At 38.4% G+C, this 26,868-nt stretch overlaps 1 protein-coding gene across 1 annotated transcript in view; it reads right to left on the bottom strand.

Moving 5' to 3' along the window:
• OTOGL (otogelin like) overlaps positions 1 to 26,868 on the bottom strand; it is a 96,714-nt gene that overhangs the window by 35,533 nt on the left and 34,313 nt on the right. The window contains exons 24-32 of the mRNA XM_072851111.1: positions 25,339 to 25,446; positions 24,390 to 24,528; positions 23,663 to 23,672; positions 13,242 to 13,252; positions 10,120 to 10,248; positions 8,278 to 8,397; positions 5,947 to 6,063; positions 2,942 to 3,098; positions 2,361 to 2,387 (exon numbers count right to left, since the gene is read on the bottom strand). Coding sequence (XP_072707212.1) covers positions 2,361 to 2,387; positions 2,942 to 3,098; positions 5,947 to 6,063; positions 8,278 to 8,397; positions 10,120 to 10,248; positions 13,242 to 13,252; positions 23,663 to 23,672; positions 24,390 to 24,528; positions 25,339 to 25,446 — 818 coding nt within the window. The remainder of the gene's footprint in view (positions 1 to 2,360; positions 2,388 to 2,941; positions 3,099 to 5,946; positions 6,064 to 8,277; positions 8,398 to 10,119; positions 10,249 to 13,241; positions 13,253 to 23,662; positions 23,673 to 24,389; positions 24,529 to 25,338; positions 25,447 to 26,868) is intronic.

Genomic DNA, 26,868 nt, shown 5'->3' with positions numbered 1-26,868 from the left:
AGGAAAACAAAACCAAGAAAAGTGATGCAAAAAACCCCAATTGCTCACCGCCAGCTGACCAATGCCCAGCTGGACCCCAAGCAACGCCAGCCCCAGCAAACTCCCCCCCCCCCGCCGCCGGTTTTTATTGCTGAGCATGGCATCATATGTTCTGCAATATCCCTTTGGTCAGTTGGGGTCAGCTGTCCCAGCTGTGTCCCCTCTCAACATCTTGTGCACCCCCAGCCTCCTCGCTGGTGGGGCGGTGTGAGAAGGAGAAGAGGCCTTGACGCTGTGTAAGCAGTAGCTAAAACATGGGTGTGTTATCAACAGTGTTTTCATCACAAAACCAAAATATATCACCATACTAACTATGTGAAGAATATTAACTCTATCTGAGCCAAAACCAGTACACCTTACTACTTTTTAAATAAGACAAAATTCCCTATTGCAAAGAAATAATGGAAAGTCAGCTATACCTAGCAAGATCTACATGCTGCTACTGTACTGGGCCAGACTCCTTGGAGGAGAAAAAAATCATCTACTATATCATGCTCATTATAGGATGCAAGTCAATAAAAAGATATGTCAAAAGTCACACTAGTAGCATTGCATTTAGTCAAGTTTCCCTTCCTTTTCAATATCTTGCTCCCCACAAAGCACGTGCGCAGTACCCAAATATAAGAGGGGATGCCACAGGAATTAAGTTTGTTAAATGAATACCACTCTCATTCTAGGGAACTGTTCTTTACAGTACAATACTTGTGAGACTTGTGCATAAAATCCTGTAACCTATCAATTTCAAAATATAATAGGTCCCAGTTCTGAAATTTACAGTACAAGCACAAACTAACATCCTTCTAGAGCTTCTCCCTGAGTGCCAAGATATGCTGCATGGTGCATTAATCCGCCCCCACATTGAATATAATGAGGTTATTAATTGAGACATTAGGGATTACTAAGATCATTCAACACAGCTGGGCCACTGACCTTCACCCATTAAAAATAGAGGCAATGTTAAAACTACATACACCAAGTCAAAGAAAAAGCCCATCAATTAATTCAATTGAGTTTTTAATTGAACCAGAGCAATCTCTTTTATATGTCAATGAAAGAAGGAAAAATAAAACAAAGCAAGCCACTTCAGAATGAAAACCTAGAAGATAATTGCATAGTGTGACAAACGTTCATAAAATTGATGAGGCTTTTTTATTTTTTCCCAAAAATCATACCAAATTAATTATTATTCTGATTAATCTTAACTCAGTATCATCAGAGATGCATTATATACATGCCGTTCACTTTTGGAGAAAAGGACTTGAATTTCCCTGTGCCAAAGGCAATTAAGTTCAGTGAGGTGAAAATTCAAATGGTAATAACCATGTATAACCTTCTAAGATGCACACTAATGTGTCACTATTTTAATGCCTTACTAAAGTAGGATTGTCTGTTTGTGTTTATATAGGACAAATCTCAAGTAATACATGAGATATTGCACAGAAAAACAGTATTTTAGATATCCATAGCAGAACAAGAGGGAAGAAAAAGTCAGTATAATGACATAATGATATTAAATAGACAAGGAATATGTCGCAAAATGACATACAATACTCCAGGCTGCTCATACAAGTCTCCTCTCCTTTCTAATGGATTTGAAGGTCCAGTGAGCTCAAGGGATTGAGACTATGCAATCCTACCCTAGGGAATGGGGAGAATGGAAAAGAGATAACCTCCAACACCGCTGCAGCTGACAGAGATTCTTCTCAGCACAAGCTACGAAGGGTTTTATTTGCAGTGTGCACTGAATCATGTTTCATCTGAGACACCAGATGTGTTGTTTTGCTTACAGCTACGATGTTTGTTTCCATGCCACCACTGTTCCTGGACATAGAGCAGAAAGGCCCATGGGGACTTGCTTTGCTAACTTGCTGAGCTCATTAAACTCACATACCCAAATCAGGAGTTAAAAAAAAAAAAAAAATCATTCTAACCTGTGAAAGAGAGAAATTACCAAACTATATTTTCTTCCAGGGTTAGTCTGAGTGAACTAATACAAGAAAAGTATGTCTTGGGTGTTTGTTTTTAACAGCGAAGCAAAATAAGTGAGAGGGGGAGAGATAAATATCTCAAAATAGTGTCATATGGAAAGAAGGATGATAGAATAATACATCAAAGATGCCTTCTGTATTTCAGAGTGGTCCATGTGGGGAATTATCTGCAACTAAATGCTTTATAAAAATGGATTCCATTTTGGAACCAGGGAGTACAGATTTGTTTCTAGCATATAGCTAGCTGGTATGCTAGAAAACATGAAAAGTGTATTCAGCAAGGTAGATAAATATGAGGATGAATCAAAGACAGTAATATCAAATACTGCATACCTTGATTGTAATATTCACAGTCATAAGCTAAAAGAAAAAGAAAACAAGCACATTATTATTACAAAGTAACAACAGAATCTATGCATATCTGCATCCTAAAAATGTAAAATTCACTTTCATCAGAGGAAGTTTCATTTCCTATAATGTGTTTCAGTCAGTGACTTTATTTCCTCAGGCTTTTATTCAGTGACATACAGCTGTATTTAAATAGATGTGCCAGGACAGCACACCTGAAGCATGAATTATTCTACAGCTGAGAACCCTTCTTGCTGTCAGTGAAAAGTAGAATGGACTGAATCTCTTTGCAGCCCTACACAGAACACTGGACATACCCCAGATCTGGTATACCGGTGCCTTTCCAACAGTCTCTGCATTGGCACACCCTGAGCACAGCCAGTCCTCTTCAGTAAGACAGCAAATTTGTGTGTATAAGACTAACAGCTAACACACAGACAGTTTGAAAAATGTGAGGAAGCACATTTATTATCCACCTGCTTCTGTTGTATTTGTATTATTGGACAGCAAAAGGCCAAAGATGCCTCAAAGATGAGCTCTGGTGCAAGGCCAGCCCAGGTACCTACCACAGAGCGAAGGAGATCGCCAGTGAATCACTGCTCCTTGCTGGCAGCATTTGTGGGCATAAGCTGCGATACTGGTACACAAGCACTCACAGTCCCCGCCAAGATTGCAGTTGCACGTATCTGTGTGACAATTTTTGACAAAAGAAGTCACATCGATCTGGTGGGGGAAAAAAAGAAAAAAAGAAGAGGGCTGGTGACTTAATTGCATGAGATGTACAAATTCCTGTTGCACCATTTTCAGCAGGAGTGCTACCTCTGGACTGACTGAAAGAATTTAACACAAAAATAAGGCATTTTCTAAGGTTTGGGTACATTCCTATACAAAAAGCACACTTCGAATGATCAGCTTGTACCTATGTTACAGGCCAAGAGAAAATTTCATTCAGTGACTATTAACAAGTATGTCTGTCCACACGCTTGCTGTTCATCGATTTTGCAGAGTATATTGAAGCTGGCAGTTCTGTGTTTTTATAAGGCAAATACTGCCATCTGTAGTCATCCTGTCAGTTTTGCATGAATGACAAAATCAGAGCTGCATCTCTGATTATCAAGTAATTAAAGTAATAATTTGTAGAGGGGATTTTGGTCAGGGAAAGAAAGCTTGAGCACGCTAGTGACATTTTGCACTTATCAAGATTTTAATATACTTTGCCCACAAACCTCCATTAGATCAGAAATCCACTTCCCCACTCTGAAATCCCATCATGTTATTTCATGGGTTTACATGGTACGTTATTTCCTGTATTTTAATCATCTTTTTTGTAATGTTGAGCACTGTTTCCAAACCAGTGGTCTTACTTAACACATGGAATGTTTAAAGCAGTTTAGACTCATTTTTAGACTCTGGTCTAGCTTAGTTGTAGAGCACTCAAATGGCACATGTCAGATTACAGAAATACCATCACAGTAACAAAGCAGCACTTATCTAACATGGAGACAGCTTCTCAGCTGGCAGTTGCTAGAAGGTGGCAGGGGTATGAAGACTGTTTTTCTGCCTTCAGTGGAGAGAGATGCCATTTTGCTTTCATTCTTTTTCTTATTTTGAAAACAGGGATACCACTGGGGGCGGGGGGGGAGGGGGGCGGAACGGGACACACACGACATGAGCATTAGCTCCATTTAAAATGGCTGTAATAGCTTTGCAGGAACCACCGAACAGCAGATTGGCTCCAAAGAGCTCAACTTGTCTCTCATGTCTGCAGGACAGCATCTCTCCATGGGTCAGCAACATCCTGCTGTTATGACAAACTGGGAGCCTAGGGTCAAAGCTCCTGCTGAGTTCAGGAGTTATGAGGAATTGAGGAAGACCTTTTTTTCTGTGAGATGTCAAGGCTCCTCAGTCCCCGCTGAGTTCAGTGCTCAGCCAGGCAACTGCAATCCGTCAGTCACTGCCAGCCAGAGATGCAAGATTTTGTCTCCTTGAAAACAGGGTTTTCCAGCCTCAGCTGAACTCTGAGACCGCCTGTCCCACGGGCAGGAGCTTGCCTCCATGCACAGCAGGATCATCCACCACCCGCACAGCAGGAGCGACTGTAAGAGCGCTGCTCCAAGCACATCCTGAAACCCACATCTACACTTTCTGTTCCTTCCGTGCCCCCAGTGTCAGCCTCTGCTTGGGCTTTTACCTTGGCACCCAGTTCCCCACCCGTGCAGCCAGCCACAGGTATCCTTGATAGGAGGTCACTTTACATTCCATTTGTAAGAGCTGTATTTTCACATGCTGATGAATAGGTTGTAAAAACACCTGAAAGATGTTTGCTTTACAGGCTGTCCCATACAGGATGGACATGTGCATGTGAAAATACTTGAATACTAATTAAATGACATGTTTTGCCCCTGACATGCATCTTTTAACATAATTATGCTAATTTTTTTGCATAATGTTTGCAAATTTTAATCACAACATGGATAAGATATAGAAAATGAATGTTCAAGAGAAAACATCTTTCTTTATGAGTTATTATAATACAGCTCCTTAAAAACTCTCAGAAGTTCCCTTTTTATTTATTACTTTCCACTTTGAAAATACACTCATCACTATGTTCTCAGGCACATGCTCAAAAAATTCTTTACATAGTAACTAAAGTCAACATGAATAAATCTCTCGGGTTAAGCTACTGCAACCTCCTCCTCAGGCAAATTCCTAACCATGTTGATATCAAACTTCAGTCCTGAAAGTCAGGAGGTTCAGCTGGGACATCTAATGATCTCATTTAGTCTTAATAGTCATAAAGAAAATAGGAGACTGAGACGAAATGTCGTAGTGGTTCTTGCTTGCACAGGTATAAAGAAGCACCTTCGATAACTAAATACCTTTCGGAGGCTAAAATCTGAAATAAGGAGAAATGTACAGAGCATGTCTTGTGTTGATAAAGGGTGGACTAAAATGGAATAAAAGATTCCCACACAAGCTATTGTTGTCCCCATCTTGTCTAGACTGAACTTAAGGACATGGTTGTAACTCAAGTCACAGGCTCAGCCAGGTGTTGGGAAAACAATGACACTGTACCTCAGAGTTTTGACAAAAAGCAGAGGATGAGCTGTCAGACAGTTAAAAATACTGGTAGCTCTGAAGCTGAAATCTCATTTTCTCATATTTCTTTGTGTATTGAGCAGCACAGTTAGTAAAATAAAACCATTTGAGATAAGCTGTAGGCACATTACACAAATGCTTATGTTAGAATCCTGCAATATATACAAAAGCCTTAAAAATTTAGTTACCTATATAAATAAAAGATATAAATAAAACCTGAAGGGAACAGAACCTTGATTATCCAGTCTACTAACTCATGGCTCCCAGTTATCACTGTTATGTTTAGGCTCCAGTCTTGAAAGGAACAAGGAGCTCTGCACAAACATAGCCCACCCACAGAGAGATACTTGCCGGCCTCTATTCTGTATCCTCCACGGCATTCAGACTGAGGGGAATGGCAAGAAGAAATTAATTACTGGAATTTTAATATTTTCCTACATGAAAGCACATCTTGGATATTTAATAAACTTACCACATTGTGACAAGGTGCAAAAATATCACTGTATAAAATTGAGCATTCCTTTTTGGCATAAGGGAACTTGCTCTGATGTACCTCACATGGTCTTAGTGTTTCGTTTGGGCTCTTGCACTTAAAAACAAGCAAAAACACCACAAACATTTTATACGAAGGTATGTTTACCGTGGACTCAGGTACACTATAGTATTCTATAATTCAATACCTGCATACTCAGAAAACAAAAATAAAGTTTAAATGCTATTTTCTTCATCTTCCCCCTTCCCTGATTTGTTTTTGTTATTGAAAACATTTGCACAAAAGAATCTTTGTGTTTTGTTCTGAAGTACTAAAATGTTCCTGCTGTCTGCTCAGCGCATAAAGACAAAATGTTTTCTTTGTGACACATTATAATCATTACCAGAGCAACCAACTGTAACATCACAAACAAATACATGGTCCAAATCCATCCCTGGTGGTTTTGCACTGACTTTAAATGGAGTCACACTACAAATGGCTTTAGCCCTGTGAGTTCAAATAAAGAAGTAGCGGTAGGAAGAGAGCAACCCATTAAAAAAAAAAAAAGAGTCAAAAATCATCATGATAACTCAAAAATGGCTGAGATAAAACTCCCTCTCTTAAAGTCTCTCTTCAAGAAGAAAAACAAACGAACAGAATAATACAACAAAACGACACTCAGCTCAGAAAACACGAGTTCATCCAAAACCATACTCTCTTGGTGCAGCAGGGAAGCCCAAGAGGGGGTAATGATGGATCTGTAGGCAGCATTGGGGTGTCCCGGTGCCTCAGCTGCAGTGCAGTCGCCTGCCTACACTGTCCTCCTGTGCGGATGCTCGGATGCTGCTGTGGGGGGACATGCTGGCACCCCCAGGAGGGAGAAACCCTGGAAACATCCCACGCTTCACAGTGCCAATGCAAGCATGTTTGCCAGTAGCAGAGTTGGGTTCTAGGCCTCCAGCTATCAAATACTCCTTTACAGTATTTAGATTTTGCAGAAAAGATGACCAGGATACATCTCTACAAAGGCCAAAGGTCCTTTCTGAAAAAATCCCTAACGCCTACTGCAGAGGCAGATGAAGTGTCAAGTCTGTCTGAGTGCAGGCTGCCTGCCAGGTCAATATTGAACTCAGATCCTGAGTGTGTTGGCAGCCACAGGGATTGGAAGATTATATGAGATTTTATAAAAATATATATATGGCCACAAAAAGGCAAGTGCAAGTTTGGGCCACATAAGCAAAGGTCATAACATCCTAGAAGTTAATGTGCTATGCAAATGCTGCACACTTTTTTTAAGCAGCCACTGAACTGATAATTTGTAAAAGAAAAATTCATACACTTCATACAAAGTATTTACACATTTCTTTATGTACCACCTTCTAGATGAGCAGTATAACCACCAACACTACCTTGCTCGCTCACACAATTTAAACATTTTACGTAGAGTAAAATAGATCCAAAGGGAGATATTGAAGGAGAGAAGCCCAAAATATGATACATGTTCTGCTTTGGAGTAAAGATTCTTTCATGAGGTGAGAGATGTTGGTTCAATTTCCTGCTGTGAGTCAAGGAAGGAACAGATTAAAAACTGGTTCTCACAGACATCCTAAGGGAGTGCTTTACTGCTTTTTCAGGAGGTTCACAAGGCTATAAAACCTTACATCTTCTCAGCACAAATTAATAAAATACCTATTCTCCTGTGTTATAAAACACAGTTGCGGTCATCCACTCTCTACAGCCTCTTCCCTTCTCCTCAGAAATCAAGTTTCCATACTGGGTTGTGCCTGTTGCTGTTCTGAGCCTTTTCTGTCTCACCCCTCCACCACTGCTGCTTCATTGGTTTTTTCTCTGTTTACAAACTGCAGCTAAAAAAAAATCACCCATTCTTTTTTCAGTGTTCAGAAAGAAACTTTTTTCCAGACCTTTTTTCCCAGCGTTCGGATTCTGTTTACTTTCAATATCCTGATGCCTCCAACAGCAGAGAAATTACAATTGATTTTAAAATCAGGCTGAATCCAAAATATCAGAAGCAATGTATTTAACTTTGTAGAAAATTGAAATCCAGACAGCTATGATAATTACCTTATATAGGGAAAAATATATTCTTCCCTAAAGATATTGTTTGGTTTCATTTACATTCAGTATATGTTTGCTATGACATAAGACATTATTAAAACCTTTCACATCTACAGACATAAAACTTAAAATGTCCTCTTATACACTGACCATGAGTTTAGAAAACCCCTGTACATCATGTGCTTATAACGTGTTCATTTATAAATTAAAATTATCATCCTTTTTTTCTAAATTTTTACTGGACATGGGACTTACCTGTCCTAATACCCAGCTGTCTCCAAACACCTGTGCATTTCTCACCTCCATGTTGTTTGATGTAGTCAGATCATTTGAAGTATATTTGTCAAAATTTCCACACAAACCAGCCAGTTTACCCTAAAAGAGAAGAAGGATTTTTTTTTTAATTTTTTTTTTTTTTTACACATACTGGCAGTCAATAATTGCTACAAATTACACGTGTGGAATAAAACTTTCTTAAACTAAAAAAGGTGAATGCAACTCTGACTTATACTTTGAAAATATCTGACACTCTGCTATGCTTACAGTTCCATATTGCAAATAACTTTTAACAGAAATTGCTATTTTCCTTTTTTCTTCCTGTTTTCCAGAATCTGTTCTTACTGTCTGCCTGTAAAAAGGGACTGGAATCTAGTGATATTTTTTTCTGAAAGCTTAGTAGTTCATCCAGTCCAAAAGTCAAAAGTTCAGGTGAATTACCTCATGATTGTGAAGCCTGACTAGTTGTTGTCATTAAAACTTGCTGCCTCTAATTTTAGCTCACAATAGCAAGAACATTTGTAATAACAGTTACAAAAGAGACAGCTGCAACTTTCTTATGTTAGGGCATGTGCTGCTGATGGAAAAAGTGTATATACATGCATACACATATACATACCTAGAGAAAAAGATATTTCTGCACAACAGTAAAATGTAGAGTTGGATTTCTAGGGTGCTGTGGCTCACTAATGAATTCTTTTTCCTTAAAGTCTGCTGCAGACATTATCTTACTGAACTGGAGCCTCCGGAAGAAACATTCATTGGAAACAGAAAGAGCTTCAAGTATTTGTGTCCCTGCATGCAACCTGTAGAACTCAGCTCCCTGCTAGCTTACTCAAAAACAGAAGAATTTTTTTTCACTATGTGTATTGATGGCTGATAAATCAGCTTGTATGTGAAGTAAACATTTTATGGCTATTGGGACAAAAGCCTATAATAATGTTGCTTTAAAACCAGATTAGATGGTCATTGTAACTTTGACTTACACTTCAAAAATCTGATACTCTATTCTAGCATAGAGTGCTTTCTTTTCTTTTACTGGAAAGAGCCCCCTCTCAATATGTGTGTTCATAGTTGAGATGAAGCAGGAATGTAATTATTGAATGTGCAGATAAGGTTACTCTGCCAGGACCCAAAGACTGACTTGCAGAGACACCAAGGCAGATGATGATGCAGGAATGGAACAGAGAAGAGCAGCTGGCAAGAGAAGGAGCCTCATATTCTTCCCTGCATCATGGCTGAAGCCTGTCACAGTATACTTACTAGGTTTAAATGTCAGGTTTTGTCTAGATCCCTTCCTGTATCTTGTCTGCTTAATTTAAACCCAAAATGTGACTCCATCTGTTCATCTCAGCAGCCTCTACTACATCTCAGGGTGCAGCTCCATCATCAGCCTAATCCAATCTGTGCTACAAACCTGCTGTTTTCCATGTTTCTAGATATGGAAGCTTCTTTTCCATTGGCTTCAGCAATTATGAAAACATGCAGTGAACTGGGTAATTCAAAACAAACCCTCTCTTCCCACCCACAAAGTAACTTTGAGTCAGAGCTGAATCACTGCATATCTGCAAGGTTGCAATGTGCGGAGCAACAGAGTAAACACGCATGTAGGAACCACCCCTTCTCTTCAGGAGTCCAGCCATTAAGTCACATTCTTGGTCTCTTCTTACCTGGGAAATGCTAGCAGCTGAACACCATGATAAACAGCTGTATCACTGGGAAAGTTAGTCATGAAGGAAAGACAATCACAGTTATTCAATAAGAGATCACATTAGCAACACAGAGAGCTGCACAAAATCTCAGGTTTTTATTTTGGCTCACCTTCCATCGAGGTCCAACTTTAACATGCATCATTGTCTTCCTATCCCACAGAATTGTAATGTCCTGTTCTGGAAAGTGTATCACAGTATAATATCCAGCCTTCCAAAGCTGATAGTTAGATTTGTTTTCCTGTCCCCTTAAGGTCTTCTGACAGAAATGAATATTTATTAAGATCTAATAAAGTAATTCTACCAAGGTATGCAGCCAATTAATAACAAAGTCTATACTGAAGAATACTTTATCTTTGGCATATAGCTGGATCAACAATATTACTAGAAATGTTGTTTAATACTTTGATATTTTGTCTTTTCAATCAGTCAAGTCTACTTTGATTTTGTATTTTGGTTTCCCTTTCAAAACCAAGTGGAAAGAAACAAATAAATGCCAATATGCTTCAACTGCTTGAGGCTTTTGAGCAGTCTTCTTTGTAGGACAAATATGACTTGAAAAAAAACAATGAAAAATGAGATTTTTCCTGGGACTTGCTGCTTTATCCAGGCCTAGGCACTTGTACTATGTTAAACTCAGACTGAGAGACATTTTCCAAAAACATGCTCCTTTAGAGTTGTAACTTTACAATGCTTATCTTAAAGGGCAACCCAAAAAGGGAAGAACATAACTAACCTGCTTTTCAGAAGGTTCACTAAAATAAATCTCAGTGTCTCCAACAGTGATGAAAATATTCTTCGAGCAAACAATATCATTGTCAAAGCACTTTTTGTTCTGAGCAATTATCGATATATTTGAGTTATCTGTGCTCTGCAATATGAAGAAGAAATCATTTTACTTATAGACTCAATTGCATTTAACTCCTGCAGATTTATCCCAGGCTTACCATCACAAAAAGATGGATAACTTAGTATTTACACATCTTTGAAATTAAATTTAAGAAAGCTATCAAACAAGGAAATGCATTTTTAAATTCAAAGCTGAACCCACAACCAACTCAAACTTTGGAGTTAAACACAAAGAGCCATTACGTTCAGCTGTTAGTCCTCTTTCTGAGGACTTCACAAACTCAGAGGATCAGCCTACCCCCAAAATAAGAGTCTGGTTTAGGCTTTTAAAATGTGCTCATACATGGAATCCAATATTTACTGCACAGTATGGTTGTCAAAATCAAGACATACTATAAAAAGGGCTTTATTTTTAAACCAAGGTACATGAGATCAAGCTGTTTTCATGTTTTTAAAACCAAGAAACCTACCATCTGTCAGCAGTAGATAGAACAATTTTTGTACCACCACCCATCAAAATTCACAAAACCATGAGTCATACTCAATGTTATTGGAGGGGGCAAAGGTTTCTGCTGATATTTTTGTTTGTGTTTTTTTCTTTAACATTTAGAAGATTTGTCTACTCCGTTGTCTTTTGATTTGCTGGTGTTTTAGTACCCAAAATTCAAATTTATTGCCTTCCCAATCCCATATCTCTTGGCTCTCCAGCCTGTAAGTTAATTTTGCATTCTAGGCACATAAAATCATTTTTGCACCTTGGCTCAACATGTCTGTTTATTCACCTACAGCTTCTGTGGTTCTTCTGTACTCTGAGGGAAACACCCATGCACCTGGTAATTCCCCATGCTATGATTGGTACTGGAACAAAGGAGACCAGCTGTATTTTCAGAGTTGATAAGGCTATCACAAACAAAAATAAAGTTGAGTTACTCTTATTATTTCTTATTTTAATTTGCCTTTCAATTCATTTCTGTACCAATCCTTGCAAGTCAACAAGAAGCCATAACTATAGAAAAGAGAGAGTTAACTTCATAACATTAATATAAGCCAATAACAGTGCTTCTGAATCCAGTTTAATTGTTTATCAAATTCAGTCCTACAGTCATTACGAACCTCAGACAGATATGAAATAAATATCTTGGAGGTGGCAAGCTATGTATCTCACCCGCTGAGTCATCCAGTCTTATATGAGACACTTGGGTAGTGCTGGAAACAAAAAGAAGTTTAAACTTCTCTACTTACTCCCACCCTCCTTTAAACACTCTCTGAGACTATGACTAGCTGAAACTAACTGCAGGTGCTAACAGGCACAGTGGGAAAGACGGGAATAGTGGCTTCAGCAGTTCCCTAGTCCTGGGAACTCCTCTTGGTTCCCAGCAATGCTCTTGGAGAGCTCCACTTGGCCACAATGGGAGGGATCCCTTGCCTTGGTTTGTGCCCACAGCATCTCTCCCCCGAGCTTTGCTCCCTCCCTTGGTCAGTGTACCCCTGAAAGGTGCTGGGTACATACTCCTAACTACTCCTTGCCTGTCTCATATTTGTACCCTTATTTGTTCTGTGCTCATCAGAAATCAAAAATAAAAAACCTTATCAGCAATTTTTCCTCACCAGTGAGAAACATTGCGTACAGAAAATATGGGTGCTACAGGAAGCAGCTTTTTCTTTTTTTCCTTAATAAAAGTCATAGTGACCAAACTGTTTAAAGAACACTTTCAATCTAAAACAAATAAACCAACCCAACCCTAGATGATGGGAAGCGTAGAGGTATTTTTGTTGCCACGCAGAGGAGGTGCTACAGCTTTGCTGCCCTTAGTCTAGCATGGCTCGCAAGCCAGAAGGTGCTGCTGTTTGGCATAGGAAACACTCTACAGCAAGCATGAGCAAATGTGATGAACATAAGGTATGGGAGACTGCCTGCAAGCTTTCTGTTACCCTAATGCCAGGGCTTAAGAAACAGGTGGTATGTGTTAGCAATTAGCTTGGAGAAAACAGTTAAGGTGAGTAAAGTTAGCCACTAGCTACTAGTGGTAAGGGGGGTGTAGAAAATCAGCTCTTCATGATTTAGAAGGGGAATTCAGTTTAAAAGTACTGAAAGCTTCAGAGTAAAGCAAAGTTCATCTGTTCCGTTCTGTTATAAAGTTGGTTTAGGTTGCACTCAGAATAAGATTGGTCACTACCTTTTTGGGAAATACACTGTGTTTTAATTAAGCCAGGCTTGCTGCTGGAGTCAGTCCAGTAATTATTCCCCTCCAAGTCAGATAACAGCCCAGAGCATTTTTTGATTTATTGGAGGTGATGTGGTAAATTAAAAAGGAGACAAACTCATTAGTTTGGTAGATAGGATGCAAGCTGATACATTCTGTGCTGGCCAAATGAAAAGCGAACAAGGAAGATACCTCCTCACCATGAGACAGTACAGAAAAGGACTTTGCTTGCAGTCTACGGGTCTATTTGATGCCTAGGACATTGTGGGCTGTTTTCATTGCAGAGTTCATTCCTCTTCAGTTAGCTTAGCCTCAGCAAAAGGGGACACTCTGAGTTAATAGGAAAGCAATGTCTTCACTGTAAGAAAAGAGATGGAGGGCTTTATTTTAAATAAGGATAGTTAATTCAGGCTAATTATCCCACAGTAAAAATACACCTTTTTTGGCAATGAAGACAAGTTCTTGGAGCAGCACCGGGTAGCTGTCTTAGCTATGCTAATTGAAGCTGCTGCCTGTGCCTTCTGACAGGCCAATCCCTTCAGCTGAACAGCATCAACATACTCAAGTCAGAAGTTTTTGTGTATGGTTGGGATTTGAGCCAAGGGCAAAAGTTGAGTTATATTTCAAGTTAACTCTGCAGTAGAGAGAAGCCTGGAGACAGGGAGTGTTTTGCTGACCAAAGCCAGAACAGGGAGTCCTGAAGACATGTGAAGTACTTCCTTACTTGTAGGACTGCATGTTGGCGTTAAATTATTAGAAATGATGCAGGATGGAAATGCAGAGAGACAGTGGTGGTGGTTAAGTAGAGCTATGAGTAAACCAGACATTTAAGAAAAAGGGCTTTGCATTAAATCCTGAGTCTTCTGTGCTTTCTCTCTTTCTAATTAAATCTTAGACCTAAACCCAAATATAAAAACACCATTATGGATTACGTATCTTTTGTGGCTCAAAGCTTTCAAGATAAGAGTTGCTTTACATACATACCCTTGCCATTCTCTCCATACATCTCAATAAAAATTGGGTCTTTTCCCACCCGTACAGTACCAGCCAAATTCAAAGTTGAATGACAGTTTCTGTCCTGGTATTCAAATTATTCTGTAACTGCTATATGTGCAGCCTCTGCTTTCAACAGGGAAGAAATAAAGTGCAGTTGAAACTTAGCACTTAACTATTGCCAACACAAAAGAAAGAACAGAGACTATTTAGATAAAGTGAGGATCATCTTTTAATGTTTGTATAAGACAGTGAGGTCTTGGGCAAATCTCAGCAGCTCGTAGGGACTGTGATAGTATAAATGATAATGATCGAGATCCATCTCTCTAATCTGCACTGGATCCACACAGGTATGAAAACAAGCTTTTGTCACTACCACTGGAAGAAATGTCTGAGTAGACACTAGGAGCAGGTCTAACGAATAACAAGGTGGGGGTTTTTGTTGGTTTTCTTTTTTTTTCTGCACAATCTCTTTCCAAGGCAGAGTCGCTCTTTACCTTTTTAGGTAAAATGCACCCAACAGGGGATGTACTACAGTTCATCATGTGAAACCTACTTACGCTGACAGAAACTAGAAATAAAATGGTTTTCCCACTGCAAGAGTATCTTCCCACGTAAATTACCATATCCAGCCTGTTCCAACTTAATATCAGTTTCTTTGTGATAACATGGAGTTGCCAAGCAACAGGGAAGACAGAGTCACAGCTCCGGGCAGTCAGTCAAAAGCTCATTGTCAGTCCCGCTTCTCAGGACATTCTTTTTCTAGCCTTCACTGCACTTTCTTTCCATATTTCTTCCTAGCCGAAAAAGCACTGCTTTCCTTTTTTTTTTTTTTTTTTTACTAGTGCTTGGGAATGCTAGGGTTTATTTTTGTCGGAAACTTTCTATTTCAATATCCCGTTAGAAATTTTCTATCACCATTAACCAATAACAACACTGTGCAGTTTGCTTACATAGTCAAAATGCAGCCTGGGAGAAGACAATTTAAAAGTGGCTGTATTTATCTTCTTTGAAAGTTTCATTAAAATCTCTCTAACTGTTCAGTGTAAAGACTCATTCTTTTCCATTCTTAATACTCTGGTTTCCCCCCCTTTTTTTTTGTTCCCTACAATACACTAACTTGCAAACTAGGGTGGCCATCAAAGCATCTAGGGACATCCTGGGAACTGGATAGAGATAGATTAGTCCTATTTTCCTTTTGTTTTAACGACTCTTTAGAGGTTTTCATACATAGCCACATGCACAAACAAATGCAAAAAGCTCTAAAAATACTGGAAAAAATATACAGTAGTTTAAAAAGTAGAATTTGCTTTCTCCTTCCTACACATTTTCAGAGATTAGCTCTGTTCAGACTTAACCTTTCAGGAAATTTTATGGAAATTCAGTATTAGTGTGGTGGTTGTTTATTGGGCTGAGTTTCTGAGTTTCTTCTGAAGGAACTTAACATTTGAAACTATTACTTCTAACTGAGCTTGATCCTAGAAGTAAAGCATCTTATCCCAGATTTAGTGAGCATTTAGGCATAAATATTTAAGTGGTTTTTGGAGAGCAGACAAATGCCTTGGCACCTGACATGATCTTGCTCTGTTAGTTTCTTGTGACACTTTACGGGGGGGTTGATCTCCAGGTAATCAGTGAAAACACATTAATTATGCAAAACTCATTCACAATTCACACCAAAAAGCATCTCCTGTTGGAAGGCTTCTTTTGTTTTGCTGGTGTGATAATTTCTTCTGTACCATTTCAGAATTATATATATACATTCTGTGTAACTTTATTTAATCCCTGCTTTTGCATCCTGTAAAAATTTGTATCATCAAATACTTTTCCCCATAGCTATTCAAACATTGGAGCAATATTGCTTGGAGTCAGCAGATGGCACTGATACACACTGTCTCAGTTTGGGAAGAAATCCACGTGAAAGTTGAGAAACAATATTACAGGAAAGATAGTAGATGATCCTCTTACAGGAGAGAGAAAAGGAATAGTAATAGTACCTATTTTTCGACTGATGTTATGTATTTTTATACAAGTATTTTAAAAACCCCACATTTAGGAACTAAGAACCTAAGAGCTAAATTGCTCATGCACACACACATGCACATAAATTCTTTTTTCCTCAGCATCTTCTACAGAGCTGCAGATTATGTGATTATTTTCACTTAAAATATGGCAAAGAAACTTGCAATAATCTGTAAGATATGATACATTTCTAGCGTTGTAGCACAGTTGAGTAGAAACGGAGGAGAGCAACATGACTGAGTAGATTCACTGATGCAAATTCAAAGGGAGTGAGATTATTCCAGCTACTGACTCACCCTCAAACAACTTCCAGATATCTGCTAATGCATCCACGATAACTCTTTCCTGTTTCTTTAAAAGTGACTTCCCAAAAGGGTACACCTCAGGCAGAATAAACTCTCAACTACTCTTGAGAAGGATGCATTACAAGTATCTACATGTATGTATACAAGCAATAGGAAAAATAAATAATTATATCCTATTTTCTTTATTATACATCGGGGTTTTTGTAGTAGTTTTTGTGGCAATATAGAGTTGTTGGGTATTCTGAGGTTTTGTCAACAATATTTTTTAAATCCAGATTTTTTTAAAAATCTACTGCTAATAATGAGAAGTACATGACAGGGAATATTTTACTTGATATTCTTCAAAACCTTGTTCTAAGTCAACGTTTCTTAATTTTGAAAAAGTTGATTAATCAGCTAGAGATCCCTGGAAAGGTTTTGTTTTTGTCTTTTATATTTTAAGAGAACTATATTAAAAGGTTTGAGCAAAGATCATTTAAAGCAGATTTTCTTTTGTTTCATTTACTTAGCTTTGCCTGCTTGTGTATCAGATTTGGCTTTTGCACAGGTCATATTACTGCAATCCCTTTCTAATTAAAAATGAGATATTCTGAAGACTGAGGATTTGAGAACATTCAAGTATTTGTTTCCAAGTGACACATTCTGCAACACGAGCTATTCTGAATCACAAGTCAGCAGCACAGTTGGTGGTGTTAGTTTTAAATATCTAAACAGGTATTTATATAAGACCTATTAGTATTGTTTTATTAATAAGTGCATGTTAAACATCAATTTTTGGTCATTGTTGGTTGTAATGATAAAGCACAACATAACAGGAAAAAAAAAAGGACAAGACATAGTGGGGATAAATTTGCCTTTTCTGAGCTCCAGCAAATGATGGCAGGGGCTAGAAAGTTGGAACTTGCACAAAGCTTTTATTCTTTTAAATATAACGAATGTTAAATGTGTTCATTTACAATGCTGAAGTTTAGTTTCTATGCATTCAGAAACAAAAATACTCATATCCTGACCTAAACCAGAGTAAATTTAATTCACAGTTCTCGTAGCTCTCCGACAACACCCAAAGTCAGAGGCCATAAACTGCTAAGCAGCATCTACAGGTGACTATCCTGAGCATCCTCCCACTTCAAACACAGCAAAAGGCTTTCATTTTACCACTGCCAACATACCCTACAGCTTCTTGAAACAGCAGCACATGATGCTGGTTTTTGCTCATCTTTTACTGCTGTATCAGTAGAAGATGGGCATCAACAGTCCACAAAGCTGTACCCCCCAGAGGCGATCCAACTCAGGCAGTCATTCTTACAGTGAACTGCCTTTTCAGGCAGCCATCAGATTATAACATTTTAGAGTCAGTATAGCCAAAGGGCTGTTGGATGCTGAACATTAATCCAAAAGCAGAAATTCAAGGTGAAAAGGTCACTTTCTTCAAGCTGTGTGGTCACTAAATGGCAAGGTCCTCAGAAAGAGGATCCAACTTCTGAGTCAAACCATGCACACACCGCGTCCAAATTGCCATTCTCATGGCAAGAAACTTTTCCTCAAGCCTTTCCTGGAAGCTCTCCATGCTAATCTGCACAAATTGAAAGAAATCTTTCCTTTTGTTGGAGAATAAAAGTCATTCATTCACTGCATAATTTAAAGGTCTGGAGAATCAGGTGGTGGAGACGGAAAGGCATGTAGAGGTAATTGAGTCTGAAATCATTGATCTGGAGAAAATGGAACCAGAGCATAAATCCATTGCCAACTGTAATCAAATCTTTTGCTCACAGAAGGGGTAGAACCAATGGAAAAACAGGTATAAGCCAACATTATCTGAGCACTGTGCTTCCCAGCTGAAGACAAGAAAGGAAAGTGATGTCTCCCACAGGGAGTTCGCTACTGACCCTTACAGGACTTCCAGAGACCCAGAAAAAAGAGGGCATCCAGAAAGGTTTCCTCTGAAATCATGGGACTGATGAAAAGCAAACTGTTGGTATTCTTTGCAACTAGAGCAGGGCAAACTACTCACAGTAAATAATATTTTCACTGAAATGTAGCCTCTCTTCTTTTGGACACAAATTTGCATGCAAATTGTCAAGAAACAACATTATTTCTACACAGTTACTGTTGCTATAAATTATTTGACAAGTGTTTTAGGTGGACATATTTTGGCACATCACTTACTCATGAAACTATTTGCTGGAATGTGGCTTTGAGGATTAGATATGTTAATTAAAAAATTAAAGGCATTCTGATTGGAACCCCACGTTACAGTTTTATTCCCTGAATAGATGAAAATTACTTTTAGAGTCAAGTTTCCAATTTAAAACATTTGTCATTTCAAAGTCAACATTATTTATTTTCCCATTAAAATCTTCTGAGTCTAAAATAAAGTATTTGTCTTAACTATGAACAGTCAGCTTGACAATGTTGGTTAACCATGAACCTGCAGCTTTAGTCCTCCATAGGGTGACTAACAGCAAGCAGAATGTATTAATTTTGCAAACATGCTATGAGAGAGACCATGCAAAATACTATTTCATTCTATAGGTTTACCAACTTCATGGATCTACAGACTGGCTACCTGGCACAAATGAGGATGAAAAATGCTGCACAAAAAATTAGAGATAGTCAATAAGGGGAAATGGGATAAAGGCTACTTCTACCTCCTCAGATGTGACAAATGAGTAACTGAAGAACTGTTGCTTTGTGTGCGATTGCTCCAGCTTATGCCCAGTCATCATTTAACAAATTTACCAATCAAGATGAAAATATCAGCAAGTACCGGCTAAAAGATTATCAGTGCCTCAACCAGCTTCTGTATTAAGCATTCTAATAAAAGCATCATAAATGAAGAGATTTGAACTTGCATCAAGTTACAAAAGAAGGGGTATGCAAGAAAAGAGCTCCCTTGCCGTATTCCCCAGGGCAGACCAGGTATCTAACACTGGGGACTGCTCATCAATAGGATAATCATTTGGGAAACTGTAGAACTGGTTCACCAGATCATGCATGTTTTGTTAACTGAACCTCTGCCTTAACAAATGGGCTCTCATGTGGTGTCTTCTGACCCAAAAGAGTTACATCTGCACTTCTAATTGGCATAGCAGTTCAATTATTTGATCAAATGTCTTGTTGTTGCTTTCATAATCCTCCAACACACTAAATCTGGTAATAACTTTGGCTTTAAAAGAGCCTTCATGGTTGCATCAAAAAGATTAAAAAGGTGACTTTAAAAAGGCCAAACCCCCAATGTCAGATGAAAAGAAGTAAAAATACTTTTATCGCATACTTTAAAGTTAGGACTAATCCATAAATTGTGAATACTTAAGGATGAGGGCTTAGTTCTGCTGACCTCCATCTTTCGTGATACAGGAATAAAACAGTCCTTCCTTTTCTTCGCTTTAGGACCTTATTGACAACATACTAAAGGTAACGGAAAGACTTCAGTGGGTTGTTTTAGGGGTTTTTTTAAAAGGCAGATAAGCATTACAACAGAGCTCCCTCTTATTCGAGGATATTCTGACAGGTAGACTATCCTTCTAAACTCTTGCTTGGAGACTCCCCCAAATCAGAGAAAATAAAATTCTGCTTCTCAGAAGAGAACAAGTGTGAGGGGCTTCAAGGGCACTGACCCTACAAGCCTTAATAAAAGCACTGAACTGCAGGACTGAAAACCACCACAAAGCTAGAAAAAGGCCAACACGTGTGATAGAAAGACAGCAATTTTACTGTAAAAGCAGAAGTCCATGAAACAGGCAAGTGGAATAAATAGACTGCAAGTACAAATAACATGCAGTAAAAGTTTGCTAGAAAAATAACACCATTTTGTTACGGAAAGAATGTAGCATCATGAAAGACAGAAGATAAGCAAGAAAATGGAAGAAAGCAAGCTATTTAAATCTTTTTAATTAAGAAACTGGTTGGTTTAAATTCATCAATATTCAGATTAGCTAAAATGAAGTGTTTACGTGATCTACACTGACAAAACTTAAATGAGTTGATCGGCTAAGATTTTTCTTTTTTTCCTTTGAAATTACTGAGGTTCTAAAATGTTAGAAGCAAATATTGATGTCTTCTCTGTGAATGTCATTTATCCATACAGGGACTTTACTTCTCAGTGTGTAATGTAACTCCTAATTCCTTGAAAAAGATTAAGTTATCATTTCATGAGACATTACTGCCCTAATTTTCTTAATTACTGCATTAAATCTTTTTGGTCATTTTCTGACTGATGGATATATCTGTTGAACTAGTTATAAAGGTCTTTTTCATACACCTACTGTCACCTTAAATAAAAAGGCCTGACAATGATACTGGTGTTGAAAACAAAGTTTGAAGTTTCATAATTGGCTGAAAGTCGATACTTGATTTTTCTCCCATAGGAGTACAAGAGCTCCTTATTAAAAACCTAGTAAAAGGTAAGGATGACTTCTTTGTCTGGTACAGTGCAATACAGTGACAAATTAAAGAGCTGTTCAAACAGATCCCATTTAGGGAGGCTAACAGCCAAATCAAACAGTGAGGGCTGGTAACGTGGATGGGAACAGTGCATTATCATGCCACTGGGGACATGGGATTCAGATTATAATTCTTGGACTCAGTTCTTACATCTGGGAAGAACTAGTATGCCAACAAATTTGTTGTAGTTTTCATTTCCCTTATTGCACTGCTACAACACCTTTTTTTAGAGTATATAACATAGCAGAGACAAAGCGGTCCACTTCTCACAGGAAAAATATTAGTAAAAGGGAAAGGACAAAGTTATTACAGTGTTGTATATACAATATTACAACCACTTCAGCTGTTTCCATTTCAGGTGTTTGGTGAGCCTTTTACATGTTATCCATAAAAATCAGCCCTGTAACAGCACTGCAAACTACCATTAAGTCAATGGATTGTGTACTAGCCACTACCCGATCTATGATGTTCTGTATACCTTACAGGTGGGGAACACGAAGCATACAGCACATACCCACCATGGCAGGAGGGTTGGACTAGATGATCTTTAAAGGTCCCTTCCAACCCAAACCATTCTATGATTCTATGATTTAAGTTTAAAAAAAAAAATGTTGGTTTGTAGAACAGGTAGCATGGTTTAGGTGGCAACACTGCCCTGGACAGCTGTGCCTGCCAAGGTGACAGGCAACGCATTTAAACTTTTGCAACTACATATACTTTCCCACCTTCCAGCTGGCTTGCTTATTTGGATAACAGGCTATAAGAGGCAGGGCTCTCTCACATACTTTCTGAACAAAGAGTAGCTCAAGGGAGACTCATTATATTACTCTGATACTACTATTAAAAAATGTCATTGCACATGGCCACAATGTAGGGGAGGATGATTATGAAGAGACAGCTGTGGAAACTTCTGCTCTAGGAACAACAAAGGATACTTCAAAAAAGAGCAGCCTCATCATGCTATCGTCGCACATATAACGTAGTTTAATGGCATCAGTATGTGGTACAACTGCGTACGTGTACATGGTACAACTGTGGTGTAACTGTGTACATGCAAATAAAAGCATATGTGAAGTTGGAGAATGGATGACACTTTGGATTATCAGTCAAGCTGCCACTAGGAAGAGGCCAATTACATCTGTTTCATATATTTTTCTCACATAAAATTCCATTCCTGCATAGTAGTAGCTAATTTAGTGCCTATCTTCATGGTAGCATAGTTACAGTTATTTTTTCTATTCACTGATTTGCATATTTCATTGCTGAATTTCATCCTCCATTTTATAATGCAGTGTTTTCTGCTGTAAGATCTTCTGAAACTTTTGGTGGTCCATCTTTGTTTCAGCTGTTCAGACTGATTCTTTACTATCAGCATGCTCCACCTCAATCCTCACACCACCTTTTCAAAATTGTTTCTGAAGATGCTGAACACAGGTCTCAGCATGGATCCCCGTGGGATGTCACTGGGATTTCTCTATTCTAAAAAAAAGCCATTTACTCCTATCTTGTAACATCTAACTTTTAATTCATGTCTCAGAGAAACTTCACTCTCATCCTGTGAGAGACTAGTCTCTAAAAAATATTTGTTGAAATCTGTCTCCAAAAGGTCTTTAAGCTGAAATACACACATATTGACCTGATCATCCTCATCCATATGTTTATTGTCCTCACGGAATAACTCAGAAGATTCATCATGCGTGAATTTCTTTTACAAAAAAAAAGAGTTCAACTCTTCCCCAATATCATGTCATTTCTCTTTATTATAATTTCTATTAATTTTCTTCACATGGAAATCAGACATATTGGTCTGTTCCTGCCAAATTCAGCCATGGAGTTCTTTTAAAATATTTGGTTATACTGCCATGTTCCATTCCTTTGATTCCAGGATTGCACATCACATAGTTCATCAGTTCTGTGTTTTAGTTCCCTCAAAGCTCTTGGGCATCTGCCATATTATCCCATCCTTTGTTCCTTTTATTTTTTTTCCCCTAAAACTTCTCCAAACATTTCACGGTCAAAAATGAGCCCACAAATACATCATCTGTTCCAGACATAATTATGCAGTGCCTAATTTGTAATAAACAGTCCTTCGATACAGATCATGAAAGTTTTCCATATACTAAAGAGAAAAGAAAAATGATTAACAAATTAGGCCATACTGTCTCACATTAGCTAAGTTTCAGGAAAAAAACAGTTTGAAAAGCTGAAAAAAGTCTGAAAAGTCTGAAAAGCAGATCTACGTAGGCAGCATTTTCATCATCTGTGTCATCACGTTCACCTGAAGAAAGGTCTGTTGGCAGTGTGCCACATGCCTTAATTATGTGGCTGCCAACTTTATTCTTGGACTCCAAATGCTCCCCATGGTTTGTTTCCTGATAGGTACTTTCTTATGCCATAGAGTGGCAGGTGACATCTGCTTGTAAAAGCAAAACATTCCAGCATCATACTGAAGTTTGAAAAAGCTGCATAGATTTGTCTTACACACCTCTCTGGCTAGATGGCATAATAATTAAGAAATGACAACCTACCTTTCCACCTCATCATACAGGCAAGATGATTTTACAGGTAAAGTAACCCCTATTTTTTGCATCTTAAAGGAGGAAGGTTTGTGCAAAGGTTCATATACCTCTAAGAGTAAGAGCTCTTTTATGAGACAATATGATACATGCCAGGACTCTGCTATGAGGTATTCCTATTATCTTTATCAAACCTCTCTCTTTTTTTTTTTTTTTTAAACAAAGAAAAAAATCTGGAACCAATCTATTTTACTTCACAGCTGTGAATACTCTACTACAGCATACACAAAATAAACTATTTGCAGTAGTCCTTGTTGAGAAACCATGCTTTTTCTTAAGGTTAGACAGTTAGGGTTGACAGAAAATGAATATTCTTCTAAACACATTACTGTAACTCAGAAGACAGACTCTTAGCCTTAATAATAGCAACAATGATAATAAACAATAGTGTTGTGAGTAATAGAATATATTTCTAAATGTCAGTAATGGTATTTTTAAACAGAAAAGGCTAGCAATGTACTGTAAATCTGTGCTATGAGGAACATTACCATGTAGCTGCCAGACAAGCTCAATGAAGGATTTCATTGTTGAATTATGAAATCATTGTGTTTGATATTCTTATACACATATACTCCAGATCTGATGCAGATCACATTCAAGAGGGATTCCAAGCAGCCTCAGAGGTTCTCATTAACCCTCTGCCAAGCAGTTTATAATTATTAAATAATTCTATAGATTATACCTAGTTCTAGAACAGTTTCTATAGTGTTATTCTTCGCTCATTGTGATGAAAGCATGGTTAAGGTAGAACAGAAAACATTGTTTTCTATTTTTCTCTAGACCACATAGATACATAAGGACACACCCATTTACATTTTCAAATGACTGAGCACAAAATGTCATTTACAGATTCTTTCTTTCAGAAACATCTGTTCTGCACCTGTTTTCTTAATGTTTGTTTCTACAGATCATCTCCCAGTGTTCAAAATATTTGCCCTCTCACAGAAACTTTCACTTGGACACATGGAAATGTATGAACAATCCTCCTACCTTGAGCAGGTAAGCTTGGCAGTCACTGACATAATCGTACTCCAATCCATCAAAGGTATAATAATGTCGATCTCCATAAATAGTGCATACAGCAGGACAGGGGTAACTAGTGCAATTGAATATCCCTCTCCGACAAACACTGTAAGGAAAATTAACAATCAGTATCTTCTCATAGCAGGATCATTTTATTTTTATTTTCAGGAAGAAGCTTTCTTGGGTTCTTTATTTCAAGTCACACAGAAATTCACAAAAGGAAGAGTAGTCTCAGACCTTGAAACACAGAGCTATTCTGTGGATTGCTTCTGAAATTATTGGTGATGCCATGACAGAAAAGTGCTATTTAAAAAAAAAAATTATTAAATATATACTTAACTAAAGATAGATATTTTGGCTAGCAAATTATAATGGATGAAAAACTTTTGCATCAATAGGAGTCAGGTAAGGCTCCTTAAAAAATATGCTCATTTTCCAACTGTAATGCTTTTTTATTTCCTTTTTTTTTTTAATTGCCCATCTTCTTCCTATACAGTCACTCATGCTGAGTGGTAACTCACACTGCAAACAATCCAGTTCCCAAAGACTATTTACCACTGTCATACATTTAATTTATCTTTTTTTCTCCTTGGTTGTCTTTCATAATATTCTATTCTCCAAAATGCCAAATGTCTTTTCTTTCAGAGATTAACTGATATGTTGGAATCAAGCATTTGCTATTGACTGGTTTTTAATTTGGAAATCTTCTGCTTCCTTTTCAGACCAGAAGAAGCACTCACCCAAAAGTCTGCTTACTCTTCCAAGTCTATTAGTAAGCCTAATAAAAGATATATCCTGTAACTGTCTATAAACAAGCAATTTTGATTTTCAACGTGCTCAATGCGTTTTCTGTATTGATTTCCCTTTGTGGCTAGACCCAGATGATTTGGAAGTATGCGAAATGCATGTCACTCACCAGGTGTAACATGGTGTAGCTATCACTTCTCCTGACAGAAATTCCCTGTCCTTCCAGGTGCATGGACAACTGTCAGGAATATAACATTTCCCTCTATGCTCAGCCATCCTTCAAAATAAAAGAATTATTAAGATGAAAGTGTAATTTCACAAGTAAATCAACATAACTGAATGTGTAGTGTATTGCCTAAACCCCGCCAAGGGCAACCGGTCTTCCATCCAGCCAAGGACAATTGTTTCAGCAGCAAAAGCTGTCTGAATCAAATGATCTCCACTGTGCACAGCTGGAGACCTCGCAAAGCTCACAGCTGCTGCTCTCCTTCTACCTCGAAAGGGGTGCCTTGGTGTGGGGCAGCAGCTCCTATACCAGAGCGCAGGTAGTGTCGGTACTCCTCCCTGCAAACTGCAGAGCATCTGTGTGTTACACACGCTGCTGAGGCTGCAGCCCGGCTGCCCTTCCCTCTCTGCTGCTCCCTCGTCCTCCTGTCTCAGGGAAGCAGCCAGACTGATGTGCCTGCTCCTCTGCGCAGAGCAGCAACCGTCCTGTTCTGAGCACAGGATAGTGAGCTGAGCCATGGCAGCTGTTGCAGAGTTAGCAGGACAAAAGAAATACACTTTCTTTTGGAAGGGCAGTGGTAGAGGTTACCTGCCTACCCCGGGGAAGTGGAAACAACTAATAATGTTAAGACAAAACAGCGGGATTTGATGCAAAAAGCGGCAAATCTAATTAGATCATGAATAAGTGACTCAGAGATGTGGTTAACCACTTGTTGCTATCTCCTCATTTCCACCTGCTTAGCAACGTTAACTTTAAAAAAAAAATGTCACTGACACTCCCAGCGCTGCTCTTTAGGGGGGCAATTCCTGCAGTTGTCATTGCAACGCACGGTCGAGAGTACAGAGAGATGCATTTACAAAGTCTGACCTTGAGATTGCTTCAACTGAAGTTGAAGTTAAAAGGAGTACACACATTAGAGTTTTCTTCTCCCCATAATTCCTGGTTCATTAAAGATTAACTGGTTTTAAGTAAAAGAGTCAAGTGTTCCGAAAAATTATTAAAGATAGGAAAGCACTAGAACGGATGGCTTGGGAAGGTCAGTTAGAGTCTCTGTCAATGGAAGTTAAATATCTGCCAAGAATAACATAGGTATGGCTGATGCTACCTAAGAGCAGGAGAACAACTTAGCCCCATGAGGTCCCTTTCCATACTGCGCTTCTGTACTTCTGTAATTCAACTTATCCTCTTATATCTCCAGTTCAGTGTTAGGGTGACTTTCAGTGTATCTTTGGGTGATATTGTCGTTCTTAGCTCATTTCCTCAGGAAATTTTGGGCTATTCTATTCAATTTTTATAGCATACCAGAGACTTTCAGTGTTTCTTATTCTTTGTCACCTCTTTAACTACCGACTAAAAGAACCACAAGCTATCGTGCAAGAATTTTAACAATAGAAAATGTAAAACATTTTTACTCTAAGAGGACCATTTTTTGCATACTGGAGTCCATCCTGTCATGGGGTTCCAAAGGAAAGG

Source organism: Ciconia boyciana, chromosome 1 (assembly GCF_034638445.1).
Source record: "Ciconia boyciana chromosome 1, ASM3463844v1, whole genome shotgun sequence".
NCBI lineage: Eukaryota > Metazoa > Chordata > Aves > Ciconiiformes > Ciconiidae > Ciconia > Ciconia boyciana.
The sequence above is the reverse complement of the archived record's forward strand: the minus strand, read 5'-3'. Positions and strand labels throughout refer to the sequence as shown.